The sequence below is a fragment of the Nannobrachium achirus genome, assembly GCF_963921795.1.
Source record: "Nannobrachium achirus genome assembly, chromosome: 2".
NCBI lineage: Eukaryota > Metazoa > Chordata > Actinopteri > Myctophiformes > Myctophidae > Nannobrachium > Nannobrachium achirus.
The window spans coordinates 72,924,119-72,939,014 of NC_137811.1; the positions used below are offsets into that span (position 1 = coordinate 72,924,119).

Genomic DNA, 14,896 nt, shown 5'->3' on the forward strand with positions numbered 1-14,896 from the left:
GGGGCCCAGTGGCTGACCCATGCTGTTGGTAAAATAAAATAATAACGGCCGGCATAGCTCAGGGGTAGAGAAACCATCATTAGAACACGAAGGGTTCCCGAAGGGTTCCCAGTTCGAATCCAGGCTCCCCCAGAGTTGGTGTGGAAGAGTCCTTGAGCAAGACAGTAAACAAACCAACATAACGTTTAAGTGTATAGAGGGTATCTGCACATTTCTAAAGTGTCAATTTAAGGACTTTTTAATAGCTCTAAAATGACAAATTAAACTTTGGCCAAATTTTCAAATATTAGAGGCAGAAATTGTGAAAATAGCAGATCTACATGCTCACTGCGAGGCGTTGTGAGCATGTAGATCTGCAATTTTCTTAATAGAACCGTGTTCTGTTATGTATGTATAACTCGTATGTATAATCAAATATGATTATTTTGGGGGTCACAGCCTGTAAAGGTTGAGAACCACTGCTTTAGGTGGAAAAGGCCCCACAGTGTGTGACACAATGTTTTATTATTGCTCATCATAACAGTTAAATACTTTTTTCCCCTTCTTTTTCTTCCTCTCACTGAATCCTCACACACAGCGTCCAGGGCTCAGACCACGCCCCCAGAGGCCACGCCCCCTAGCAGGTTGTCCCTCCCCGCCTCCACCCAGGCTCCTCCCCCCAACGGTAGGTAGAAATGGATAAACTGGTTACTATATTTTTTGCCTGGCATACAGCCAGACTGACAACATAGATTCACTCACACGTTCCTCCACGGTATCAGTCTGGACTTCGGCCTATATAGGGAGCGAGAATGAGAAATCATGAAAAGACCGGGCCAATCAGTGACTGCCCTTCACTGTTCAGTTGAAACGCAGTCACTGATTGGCCCGGTCGTTTTCTGATTTCTCATGATACCGTGGAGGAATGTGTGAGCGAATCCAGGTTATCACTCTGGCTAATGATAGGATCATCATAAATGCCAGGATTAAAAAAAAAAAAATCATATCAATAACAATAAGCCACACACTTTTTTTCGTTGCTATTGGGCAGAAAACCCTGATCTTTATTTGAATATGTGTGTGTGAGGGGTTTTCTTTTGTAAATTTACACTGTACTTTGATCATATACAGCAGGTGCCATGGGATTGGTCTGAAATCTCATTGTTCCTACATTCCATTAGTCAGAATCTGGTGATGTTAACCTAGTGAAAAATACTAGACCTAAACCTAAACCTAACCCTAACCCTAACCTCAGTAAAACTATGCCTAAACCTAACCCTAACCCTAACCTCAGTAAAACTATGCCTAAACCTAACCCTAACCCTAACCTCAGTAAAACTATGCCTAAACCTAACCCTAACCTCAGTAAAACTATGCCTAAACCTAACCCTAACCCTAACCTCAGTAAAACTATGCCTAAACCTAACCCTAACCCTAACCTCAGTAAAACTATGCCTAAACCTAACCCAAACCCTAACCCTAACCTCAGTAAAACTATGCCTAAACCTAACCCTAACCCTAACCTCAGTAAAACTATGCCTAAACCTAACCCAAACCCTAACCCTAACCTCAGTAAAACTATGCCTAAACCTAACCCTAACCCTAACCTCAGTAAAACTATGCCTAAACCTAACCCTAACCCTAACCTCAGTAAAACTATGCCTAAACCTAACCCTAACCCTAACCTCAGTAAAACTATGCCTAAACCTAACCCAAACCCTAACCCTAACCTCAGTAAAACTATGCCTAAACCTAACCCTAACCCTAACCTCAGTAAAACTATGCCTAAACCTAACCCTAACCCTAACCTCAGTAAAACTATGCCTAAACCTAACCCAAACCCTAACCCTAACCTCAGTAAAACTATGCCTAAACCTAACCCTAACCCTAACCTCAGTAAAACTATGCCTAAACCTAACCCAAACCCTAACCCTAACCTCAGTAAAACTATGCCTAAACCTAACCCTAACCCTAACCTCAGTAAAACTATGCCTAAACCTAACCCAAACCCGAACCCTAACCTCAGTAAAACTATGCCTAAACCTAACCCTAAAACCTAACCCTAAATAAATTCGGACTAATGAGGACTAATGAGATTTCGGACTTATGGGCAATCCCCCTACAGCAGGGGTAGGTGGTGGTCACTGGCACGCTGGCATGTGTGCCAGTGTGTGAGAGTGCATTCACATCTATTTACAATTTAGTCGGAGGCCTTAGGGTTTTTTTCGTGCTAATCAGTCTAAAAGCGCCACATTTTGCACAGATGTAGCCCAGGGCATGCTCTAATGATTTAGCTAGGGCGCCCGAGTCGGCTTCGGGGTCGCCACAGCGGCCAAATCAATTTGGGCTTTCTACAGGAGGAAAATACCCAGAAAAACATTTTTCTGGGTATTTAAGTAGGATGTGAGGGGTCTAACTATAGGGGTTTGTCATGGTGCTGAATCCATTGCAAGCATTTGTTTTGCACAAAAAAACATTCCTTGGGCTACAAATGGCCCCAGAAAACGCCCAGAAAACATTAGGGTTACCATTCCATCTCCCTAAGGCCCCCGACTATTTTAAATCCTGCATATAATTCTACATTCATTCAAGCTGATAACTTTGACTGGGGAGAGAGTCTGGGACATAGCCTAAGTGGGTTATTGCTGGAGTCTATTAACACTTAGCGCCGAGCGACTTTCGGGGCGACTAACTAATGATGGCGTTTAGTGCCGAGCGACTCGGAGCGACTTTTATATAAAAGCATTGTTTAAGCTTTTAATTTGGGTTGATAGACGGAGCGGAACGGTTAGCTTACCTTCGACTAGCATACAGATGAAAACCGTGAAAAAAAAGGATACGATTATGACGTCACCTTTAAGCCATAGCTTCCTGTTTACGTAGGCCTCTGTTAGCCGCTAGGCTCAATGCAAACCATCCGACCCTCACGTAGCTTCACTAGGTCGGATTTTGATTCGGAAACTTTCTGTGTGGCATCTATATACGTTCCGATGCCCATACCAATGGTGGTTTGAGACGATCAAGCACGAATTGAGCAGTATTGAGCTCAAATGGCGGCCCGCGGCCTGTCCATTGAATGTCAATGGAGAGCATGTCATTGTACCATCCTGTTATGTCATGAACCTTGTTTTTTATTCTGACTTAACATGGGACCATACAAAGTCTATGGGCTATGGCTCACTCTAGTGGTCATCTTGTGGTATCCGCATGTAACGTGCATCTGTTATGTAATGTGATTTTGGGGATTCAATATAGCTATTTCCTGGCGTTATAAGCGCAGATTCATATTGAAATCTGGCTCGCTCGGCGCTAAGTGAGTTAAGCCTACTGTACATCCTAATGTAAAAGAATATATTTCTAAAGAAGAACAAGAATTAAGGTTGTTATTTATAGCATGTCAAAATCAATTTGAAATGTGACATTTTGATGTGTTGATAATGAAGTCACACTGACTATCAAGAAAATGAAAACATGGCACTTAATGTCAAAAAGGTTGCTGACCCCCGGACTACAGCGTCACATACAGTAAAAGTATCACAAGTAGCAGATATGTAAGCTCGAAACACGTTGTGAGCTTGTAGATCTGCTACGTTTGCTATTTTTGAATTTGAATCCTGAAAAGTAAGGGTTGTGAACATACAGTATGAGTTTTCCACCCGACTGACGGTTTTCTTCTGTGTGACAGTGGAGAGTCGAGTCACCAGAGAGGCCCTGCCCCCTGGCTCCACCGGAGGGGTCCCTGGCTCCACCGGGGGGGTCCCTGGCTCCACCGTGGGGGTCCCTGGCTCCAGCAGAGGGACCCCGGGGCCCTCCTCGCCGGGCACGTCCCTTCCGAAAGCGACGGCAGCTGACCGGGACGTCCCGGCCACCGGAAACGCCGCCGCCGCTGAGATTCCAACAGGTGTGTTGACGTCGCCGTAATTTGAAGACTGAAGACTCACCTCTTCAGACTCTTAATCTGAAGACTCACCTCTTCAGACTCTTAATCTGAAGACTCACCTCTTCAGACTGCATCTTAGGTTCAGAGGTTCAAGGTTGTATTGTTCCATCTTGTGTACAGGTACATAAGAGTAAAACTTTTTTGAAACTATTGTTTCAAAAAAGTTCAATTCAATTCCAAAATAGGAAAATTCCTATGAAGGCATACTGTACCCTATAACACAGGACCCTTTATTGACAGGAACCAAGCTATTTTATTTTTCTAGATTTTGTTCAGACATAGTTAGACCAGACTAAACGACTTCGACCTACACACAAGACAAAAAAACATACAAAAAAAATCATACATACAGACAATAAAACAAAGGGAAAACAAGAATAAAATTAAGTGGTAAAAAGATCCAAAAAAGAGGGTGCAAAAACCCTAGCCCGTATCTCACCACCCCGATGGGAGGAGGAAAAACCCTGTGGCACTCGCCGTTTCCATCCTCCCACCTCCGAACAGCGCGAAGCGGGCCAGAAATCTACAGTGCCCTCTCTATGGGGCCTTTTCCACCGGCAAAGAACCGGTTCTGGTTCTTTCTCCCGCCTATGGGATGAACCATGAGGTGAGCTTTTCCACTGAGAACCGAGTTGGTTACGAACTGTAAAAGTTGGTTTGTGGCGGGTTCGCAAGAACAAACCAAAGTTCCAAGAAAGTTGCCATCCCATAGGCGGGAGAAAGAACCCGAACCGGTTCTTCGTCGGTGGAAAAGGCCCCATTAAGCCCCATTTCCACTGTAAGGGCCGACCCAGAACTAGAACCAGAACTTTCCAGAACCAAGAACTTTCAAGAACCTGTGAAGTTCCGGGACCAAGTTCTGCTTACGTTTCCATTAGGGCTGGGACTTTAACTGATTAATTGCGATTAATTAATTACAGAAACATACATTGCACGTTTTTGCAACACAGAACCTTCAGTTTCGGGCATACCGATCATAGCGATGCACCAACCAAGAAGAGACAACAAACGCAAAGGGAGAAGTAGCCGATCAGAGCGCTTTGCTTGGCCCAGTGGATGCGAAATTTAGATTTAAAAAAACTCACTCGTTGATTCACTCATACAACAAAATGTGTTTTATTTGAAAAAAAAAAAATGCTTCTCGGGTCAAATATTAATATGTGATTAAAATGCGATTAATTGCGATTAATTAATTACAAAGCCTGTAATTAATTCGATTAATCTTTTTAATCGCATCCCAGCCCTATAGTTTCCATATAACCAGAACTAACCGGGAAGGTCCCAAAAAAGGACCAGCAGTGCTGCTGGCCCCGCCCATAGGTTCCCAGAACTAAAGTTTAGTTCTACCTCTGGAGCAGGACCTAAAAAAGGTTCCAGGAACCTTGTCTGGAACCGGGCCGTGTGCAATGGAAACAAAACCACAACCAAAAAGGTTCCTGAAAGTTCTGGTTCCACCTTGCAGTGGAAAAGGGGATGTGTGTGCAAGTGAGGGTGGGATGTTGATGTTGATTATATCAAAGATCGTAGGCCAATGGAAATCTGTTATATCTTATTTATATCACATTTTGATTATTTGATTTGATTCAGGTCCAAACAACCGGTCAACTCCACAAGAGAAGCCTTCATCTCCAGGTACGAGTCAGATCAATCGTTGTTGCATATAGCGAGTGCTGACAACTTCATTTTATATGTTCGTGCCTTTTAACAAGAAACATGGAATCAATCAGAGTGTATCAAAGGGTGCGTTCGTAAATGCGCACCGGGTGTGGTTAGGGTTAGGGGTTAAGGTTAGGTTTAGGCATAGTTTTACTGAGGTTAGGGTTAGGATTAGGGTTAGGGTTAGGCATAGTTTTACTGAGGTTAGGGTTAGTATTAGGGTTAGGTTTAGGCACTCACTACACTGAGCACACACCCGGTGCGCATTTCCGAACGCACCCTTTGATACGCTCGGACTGAAACACCAGTAGAAAACACCATCCCGGAGGCATTCACTGCCTTCATCCATCCCCCCCACCGCTCTCTTTTCTATTTCCACCCTCTTTATGAAGAACATTTCTCTCTTTCTTTCAGCACCCACAGTGACACCCACCAACACCACCAGCACCACCACCCAGACCCCGCCTAAAAGCAGCACCACCCGGATCGCACGGACCCCCGGTCCCTGGGGTAAGGCTCCATGCTTGAATGCTGCAGACTTAAAGGCACATTTTGGGCTCGATTCACTAAAAGCCCAATCTCACGTGCCGTTCGCCAAAAGCTGCCTTATAATGTGTGTGTATCGCGGCTAGTAGCTCACAGTGTTGGGCAATATTACTTGGGAGAGTAATCGTTACTTATTACTTATTACACCTTGGAAAAAGTAATAATATTATATTACTTATTACTTGGAATCAAGAGTAATATCTAATATATTAAGTTATATTACTTTTTTTTTTTTTACCCCGCAAAAGAAAATAGATGTAGGCCTACAACAGAATCTGTTTAGCCAGCTCCTTTTAGAACTGAATCAAATGTATTGGAACAATAAGAGTCTCTGGGATGCAATTAAAAATATATATATAATTAATGACAGGCTTTGTAATTAATTAATCGCAAATAATCACATTTTAATCGCACATCAATATTTGACCTGGGAACAGTGATAAACCTTTTTAATGGATTTTGGTATACAAGCGAATCAATTAATAATTAATATATATAAGCTAAGCAACAACACATTGCTTATTTTTATTACATTTAAACACCCCAGTACTTTAGTATTTTGATCCTAGGCTCTGTATTTGGACTGCTCTTTCCCCTCTACACTCTACTCCTCAGAATAAATAAATATTAGGCTTTAGTCAGTGGTGATGTAAATAAAAGAAAGGGGTCCTATCAGCTATTAGACAAGGATATATGGAGACCCCTGTTGTAACTCTGAGGACCCTAGGGGTCCCGGACGACATGTTGAAGACCCCTGCCTATATTATCCTTATAATAAATATTTTCTTTTCTGGCTTAAAAGTGTATTTTATAAGTGATGTGGAGGGCTCTGGGGGGGTTCCCACTAAGGAAAGTAGGCTTTCAACTCCCTAAAACCGTCTCTTTCGGTGAGTAGTGAAACTATGTGTATTTCTTATGTTTACATTTTACAACAGGCGAGAGGCTAGCAGTTAGCACAAGGGCTCAGTCTAGTGGAGGGCTGGAGGCTAAGCTAACGGCTAAACAGCAACATCGCATTGCGTTGCTTGAGGCTTGATGTGCTGTGGTGATATGCAAAGCATAATTTGCGGTGGACGGGCCGCTTTTGGCCGTTTTGGCCTAGTTTTTTCGGGCTGCGAGGGGGTCCGCGGGGGTCCCCAAGGGTGGGGGACCCCTCGGGGACCCCCTGGGAGCCGGCCCCGTCCCTCCAGGTGGCTCTGGGGCCGAGATGTGTCGCGCGCCATGCACTGTGGACGATAGAATGTTGTGCTGTCCAGCCTGTCTTCTATGACTGTTGGACAGGCAGCAACGCTCGGCTCATCACCCCTCTCACATAAGCTACGTCATAACTGTGCGCAAGCTGCGGCAGATCTACAAGCTACACAGCATCTCTGTTGTGTTGATATGTGTTATAGTTTGTAGGTCTGTTCTATTTTTGCATGATGCGGCAACTTCAAGTAACGGGTAACGAGGGCTTTTTTTTGCGGAGTAAAGCGTTACATATTACCAGTTTTGACAGAGTAATACCTTATATTACTCGTTACTGGATAAAGTAATAATATTACAGTAATATATTAATAGTAATTCGTTACTGCCCAACACTGGTAGCTCATGACCGTAATCACGCCATCACGCTTCAAAATGGACAGATCTACAAGCTCACGCCGCGTCACTGCTAACCGACTCGCAAACTTGTAGATCAGATTCTGTTTATTTTGTCCAGCGATGGATCCACTGCACGTTATTACAAGTAATAGCCTGTATTGAGAATAAGAAGTTAATGTATTGATTGATTGATTGATTGTATCAATTTAGTATCATTTTAAACTTGAAGTACAAAGTTCTAACCAAAATGGCTATTATCTCAACGTTTTCCTCGCAACATAATCATTAAAATATCGTCACTGTCGGGCAGAAACCTCGTAGAAGATTATGTAATACAGGGGTTTTCAAAGTGGGTGACGGGGCACCCTGGGGTGCCGCGAGATCATTTGATAATATTTGGAATTCATTTGGACACTTAAAAAATATTTAGTATCATTTTAAACTTGAAGTACAAAGTTATTTTCAGTCAGTTCTAGCCAAAAGAATATTATCTCACCGTTTTCCTCGCAACATAATCACTAAAATATCGTCACTGTCGGACAGAAACCTTGTATCTCCAAGTTTCAAATGTGTACGTCTTTTGGTAAAGCAAAACCCTGCATCATACAAGACCGTCGCACAAAACTAGTGAAAACAGCCGATTTACTTGTAGATCTGCTGTTTTCACTAGTTTAGTACATTTTATAGATGATAAATACAAAACGAACGGTTTTGGACATACAAGGTATGCTATACATATAAGATGCTGCATGGGAGTGAAAATTATAATGTAGGGGTGCCTCGGATTAAAAAAAACATTTATGGGGTGCCCTGAGACAAAAAGGTTTGGGAACTCCTGATCTACTGTACGTTTTTCTTAGATTGCTGTGTCTATGTATTTGATGTATTAATGTATTACCTTGCTTATTGCATGTCGATCTGCATTAAGAGCATCTGCTAAATGCCTAAACTGTAAATTGTCTCTCCTCCACAGACCCAAAGGTGGAAGCTCGCTTCAAATACGGTAAGATTCAAGGTTCAAAGTTTTTGTAGCGTCTTTTATACAGGTGAATTTTAGTTTGGCTTCCTTCAGACAATACAGTGGGATATACAGTATAATAACAGATGCTCGGCTCCGTCGTGTTTGTGTTTGATCCGTGTGGTCCTCAAGCATTGGTTCATTCATGGTGATACGATACGATTCCATTCAATGATTTAAAATCGATATAGTAACTAACATGAACATCAAGGACCCCCAAATTAATATCTATTTGGCCCTATAGCGACTGTGTGGGTGGGTGTGTGTGTGTGTGTGTGTGTGTGTGTGTGTGTGTGTGTGTGTGTGTGTGTGTGTGTGTGTGTGTGTGTGTGTGTGTGTGTGTGTGTGTGTGTGTGTGTGTGTGTGTGTGTGTGTGTGTGTGTGTGCGTGCGTGCGTGTAAATGTAAAAAAAAGGTAATTATGATTGACATATTCATATAATTAATTATGATTGACAGATTACTACCGCCTCCGCGTGGTGGGTTTGACCATCGGATTTGTTCTCTTCGTTCTGGGGATCTTGGTCGTTGCTTGTGAGTATTTTACCTTCAAAATAAAAGCCTGCGTGTTTATTTGGAACTTCCAAACACTTTTAAATAACATCACTTCCAACTTGGAAGTGATGTTATTGTCATAAAAATAAAAGAATATAGAGTGTTTGTTCAGTGACAGAACTTTGGTGTAGTGCAGGGGTGCCCACACTTTTTTGACTTGCGAGCTACTTTTAAAATGACCAGCTCAACATGATCTACCCACCCAAAACAAAGGTATCTGAGGGGCTTCGGAATAGCAGCACTGTCTGGCGGTGTGTTACATCTAAGAAAAACGCACTTGGAATGAAATGAAAATGGTCTGGGGTGAATTCTTCATCCCATTCTGTATGGAAGTGGTATGTTTTGGGGTTCTTTGTAACGCTAGAGACTCTTGAAAACCAAGTATTGCATTGGGGCGTTTTACTAGAAGCCATGAGGGAAGCTCAGCTGACAGGCCCTTCTTGATGCCAATCAATGAAGTCACCTTTATTCAAGTGACAGATGCCACATTTAACAGATTTTTGTTTATAAATGTATATATATTTTTTTAATTATACATTTTTAGGGACATGTCATGTGGTCTACCTGCACAGCCCATGTGATCTACTGGTAGATCACAATCTACCTTTTGGGCACCCCTGGTATAGTGATACCATATCCATATCTATGTGATATGATATCACACATAGAGCTATTTAAAGGGATATTCCACTTTCAAAAAAGCTTTTGGTCATTTTATTGTCCACCCTGGACGTATTTTAATTTGCTTCATTCAGTATTTAGATATTTGATATTCATGTTATCAGACACTCCCCATGCAGGGCCCCTTGGAAAATCCATTTTAACCATGATAGATTCATTAAAACACCCATTATTATTTTTTTCTGGTGACTCTTACTACACTCCTAATACGTGAGCACTGAGCAGGCCGTGTTTTTCTTACGATAACCTTTTTCATTTATTTTAAATAGTTCTGTTATTGTATTACAAGTTTTCCATTTTCCCTAAAAAATATTAAAAATGAATGGGGAAAAAAAAAAGAAAAAGTTAACGGAAAAACGAGTCACCAGAAAGAAATATGTTTTTGATGAATCTTTCGTGGTTAAAATAACACTTATTCTAACAACACCACATCACTTCCTAACCTTTAACTCGGAGAGTGTAAATGTTGAACCCTCTCAGTGTTAAATGACCAGTAATGGTTCTTCAGTGTCTCTTCAGTCATAATAAAGAGTTGCTGTAATGATCTCCTGCTCATCACCGCCCTCTACAGGTGGCAGACTGCGCCGGCTGCCGAGGTGCTGCGGGCCTTCAAAGTGAGTAGAACTGCAGCGAATGATGAGCTTTAGCATACAATTATTACATCAGGGGTTCCCAAACTTTTTTGTCTCAGGGCACCCCATAAATATTATTTCAATCCGAGGTACCCCTACATTGTAATTTTCACTCCCAGCACCTTATATTTATAGCATATCGTCTTTGTCGCGTGGAAACCTTGAATGTCCAAAACCGTTAGTTTTGTATTTATTATCAATAAAATGTACTAAACTAGTGAAAACAGCTGATCTACAAGCACACAACGTTGTGTGCTTGTAGATCGGCTGTTTTCACTATTTTTGTACGACGGTCTTGTATGATGAAGCAGGGCTTTGCTTTACCAAAAGACGTACACATTTGAAACTTGGAGATACGAGGTTTCTGCCCGACAGTGACGATATTTTAGTGATTATGTTGCGAGGAAAACGTTGAGATAATAGCCATTTTGGTTAGAACTGACTGAAAATAACTTTGTACTTCAAGTTTAAAACGATACTAAATATTTTTTCAAGTGTCCAAATGAATTCCAAATATTATCAAATGATAATATTCGGCACCCCTGGACTGCCGTCGCAGCACCCCAGGGTGCCCCGTCACCCACTTTGAAAACGCCTGTATTACATAGTCTTCTATTCGCAATTATGTTGTTATAATCGTCATAATCGTTTCCATGTTGAAAACTTTTCATACATTTTCTAGAAATAGCAGATCTACAAGCTCACAACGCGCCACGATGCGATGCGCTGTGAGCTTGTAGATCGTCTATTTCCACTATCAATGTTCTTTTTTAAGTGTAAAGTTGTGAAATATGTCAAATGTCATTTCTTGGTTCTTGGAAAAAGAGTTGGAGAGGCCCTCATTGCGCCCTATAGAGCTGCTAATCAAAGATTTGTGACAAAGTGACAAGCCAGTGGGCCAATTACATGAGTTATATTTTGTTGTTGTCGGGTGGAAACCTTGTATGTCCAAAACCGTTTGTTTTGTATTTATCATTTTAAAAATGATTTAAACTAGTGAAAACAGCCGATCTACAAGCACACAAAATCGCGAGGCGTTTTGGGCTTGTAGATCGGCTGTTTTCACTACTTTTGTGCGACAGCCTTGTATGATGAAGCATGGCTTTGCTTTACCAAAAAATGTACAAATTTGAAACTTGGAGATACAAGGTTTCTGCCTGACAGTGACGATTTACTTTGTTGGCCGCCCAGCCCCCAAAATGGAACGAAGGCCGACATTTTATTTTTATTTTTTTCCTAATGGCCGGCCTGGACAGGCCGGGAATGAACCAGCCGTTCGGGAGTTGTCCCGCTTTTCCCTATGGCCAGCACGTCCCTGGTGACAGCCAGCCCTATTCAGAGGTCACGTTGTTCTATATCTGATGAGCTTCCGCCGTCATGCTGTGATCCTCATGAACCTCCAGAAGGCTGGCTGTGTGACCATGCACGTTGTGAGCTTGTAGATCGGCTATTTTGAAAATACGTTTTGAAAGAGCAACACGAAGAGTTGTATGGGGCAGGCATGCAAACTCGTTGCTTTTAGGAAAATCGCAGTTTGGAATTGAAATAGGTCATTCGTGTGAATCGTGCAGATCATTATATGTGAGCCTGCAGGCGTTAGCTGGCAAAGGAGGAGAGACGGCCACACTGTGCAGAATCTTTGTTCCCACGTTGTTAAACTCCGCTAAACCTTTCGCGAAAAAAAAAAAAAAAACATGCATTGTTGACCAGTAGAGGAGTAGTTCATACTAGTAAGACACCCAAGGGTGGAATGCGACCTCAGGGTGACATGCAACCTCGCCCTAAAGGGCGAGGTCGCGCCAATTCTTGACAATCTGGCCAACCACAGCGTTTCTCTGACGATTCTAGTTGTTGTCATTCTGGGGGGAGTTTGTTCATGTTTTTGTGAGGGTATCAACCCTAGGAGCTCAGCACACTCACAGAATCATGGCACACTCACAGAATCAATGTTATGCCCATACATGGAGTTCCCTGACTATGTTATGTCAAAACATGCCCATATGTGGACATTACCAAATATGGGCATTTCCAGATATGTCCTTAATATTGATAACATTGGGACAGGGATCTCCATATATGGGCATGAAACATATGTTAATTAGTAAAGCCAAGCTTAGGTTTGATGCCTTGGGATTTCTATATTTGGACATAAGTGTGTACCCAATAGGTCATCATCTGGAAAGGTAGGGTGTAAATCAGAGTAAAGCAGGCTTTTGAGCTAGTTAGGGCCAGAGATTGATGACATCAGAAATCCCCATATATGGGCATAAAGGGATTTTGCTTTTGGGAATGCCCATCTATGGCATTTTTATTTTATTTTATCTTTTATTAATAAAAATACATGTATGTATCCATATACATATGGAGTTCAATATTGATGTTTTTGGAGAAGGTATGTTGTAAATGTATGCTACTTAGTAAGGGGCCTCGGGTTAGATACTCTTTGTATGGCCTCTGGAGGTCCTTGGCGTCGGTTAGTAGTATGCCCAGCACATAAGATGTGGGACGTCACAAAGCCTGCGGCCATGTATCATTTTCCATCAGGCCTGTTGGTTTTCACGCTCCAGTGCGGCGTTCATGCGCTGCAAGTCAATGGCAGACTTGGCAGTCAGACAGACAGCCATTGACTCCGGCCTAACAATGGCTACTTTCTATGACGGTAGTCCCATATGACATGATGGACTGGACTATCTCCATATATAGTGTTATCCACATTTCGTGTAGCTGCCCTGTACAGGAAGTGATGTCACAACTCGCTGACATCACACTGACATCACAGAGGCTTCGGAAGGACGGTCACGAGGCTTCGGACACTCAAGCGACACGATTCTTCAGAGTATATGCGACCTTCGGTCGCAATTATGGACGGTGGGAACCCATTGGTTTCTATGCTGTGAAAATTAAGCTTTTTTTTTTGCCCTTGTATGGGTGTCGCCATCATTGTTTTAACGTGGGTACCAGGAATGTTATTGGCTGCCAACGGTCACGTGCAACCGCAGGGATACATGGGACATTGTCTTGAGCTTGCCGAAAATAAAGCACACAAAGAAGAACCATCACAAGCCTATGATCACATGCCCCTCCTACAGCATACCCTGCTATAACTTCAAATATAACACGAATTGGACCATATTTTCACAGAACGCATATCATGGTGATTGAAATGAGGCTTTAAACTAGCAACAGGAACCATAAAGTATTTATGACAATGTTTATTAAGGTAAGAACATCAAATGTAAGAGTTTGGGGGAAATGAATGGAATCCTATGGAGAACATGTTGCTTCTGGTAACAGAACAGCGCAACTAGCAGCCAATCATAAAGGAACTTTCAGTTCTGTGTTTGCTTCATTTTAAATCCAGACACCTGGCCACCTGGTTCACCCCCCAAAAAAATGACTTCTTCTTTTTCACAGGACATACCAGGTGAAGCCAGTCCAGGACGCGGTCGGGTACGAACTGGTTCCAACTTCCTGAGTGTAAAGACCTGCCAGTCCATCTGAGAGGAAGATCTGTGTGTGTGTGTGTGTGTGTGTGTGTGTGTGTGTGTGTGTGTGTGTGTGTGTGTGTGTGTGTGTGTGTGTGTGTGTGTGTGTGTGCGTGTGTGCGTGCGTGCGTGCGTGCGTGCGTGCGTGCGTGCGTGCGTGCGTGCGTGCGTGCTTGTTCGTGTGAGCTTATGTGTTCCCTCCCAGAATATTGAGGTGGAAAAAAGTGTTTAATAAATAAAATGTGACTCATGTTGAAATAATATTTTCATTAAATGATGAGTCATTGTGAACAGAGAAGGAGTCGTTATGTTCATTAAATCCAGCATCAGATTGTTGAACTTGAAAACGACAGAGGCGTGGTCTCTAAACATTCTCCCCAATGGCCATCGCAAGGCGCGGTCTGGCCTTAAAGGAATAGAACAGTGAAGTCATGACGTCACTCGCTCATCCCCCTGTTCCACGGAAGTAATTCTCTATGGAGAATAACATTGAGTCATCTTAAATCGTCTCATATAAGCATTGCGGTCCGAAAATAAACAAACGGTCTTTGCGATATTGTCGGCGAGGTGGCTCTGTGTGGTTTATGATAGTCAGTCACTCATATTTTATAAAGCCTGTTTCTAGCGAAAATGTAACTAATTCGGCGACAGTAACATTAGCGTTTTCTCACCATCAGTTGATTCTTCATATCCATGTGAGTCAAACTGCTGAGATCATTTGTTTATAATTGGAACACAGTTCTTATATGACGGAATTCAGAATGGGAGAAGAAAACCGCGAACTAGGTAGGATGTGTAAATTACGTCACAATTCACTACTC

The 14,896-nt window shown here is 42.4% G+C and overlaps 1 protein-coding gene across 1 annotated transcript in view; it reads left to right on the top strand.

Annotated features, from left to right (window-relative positions):
• The window catches only part of fxyd5 (FXYD domain containing ion transport regulator 5), a 36,369-nt gene extending 22,226 nt beyond the window's left edge, over positions 1-14,143 (top strand). The window contains exons 3-10 of the mRNA XM_080752014.1: positions 578-664; positions 3,665-3,880; positions 5,507-5,551; positions 5,990-6,085; positions 8,679-8,708; positions 9,182-9,256; positions 10,530-10,572; positions 14,005-14,143. Coding sequence (XP_080608140.1) covers positions 578-664; positions 3,665-3,880; positions 5,507-5,551; positions 5,990-6,085; positions 8,679-8,708; positions 9,182-9,256; positions 10,530-10,572; positions 14,005-14,065 — 653 coding nt within the window. The 3' untranslated portion in view covers positions 14,066-14,143. The remainder of the gene's footprint in view (positions 1-577; positions 665-3,664; positions 3,881-5,506; positions 5,552-5,989; positions 6,086-8,678; positions 8,709-9,181; positions 9,257-10,529; positions 10,573-14,004) is intronic.
• The last annotated feature ends 753 nt before the right edge of the window (positions 14,144-14,896 follow it).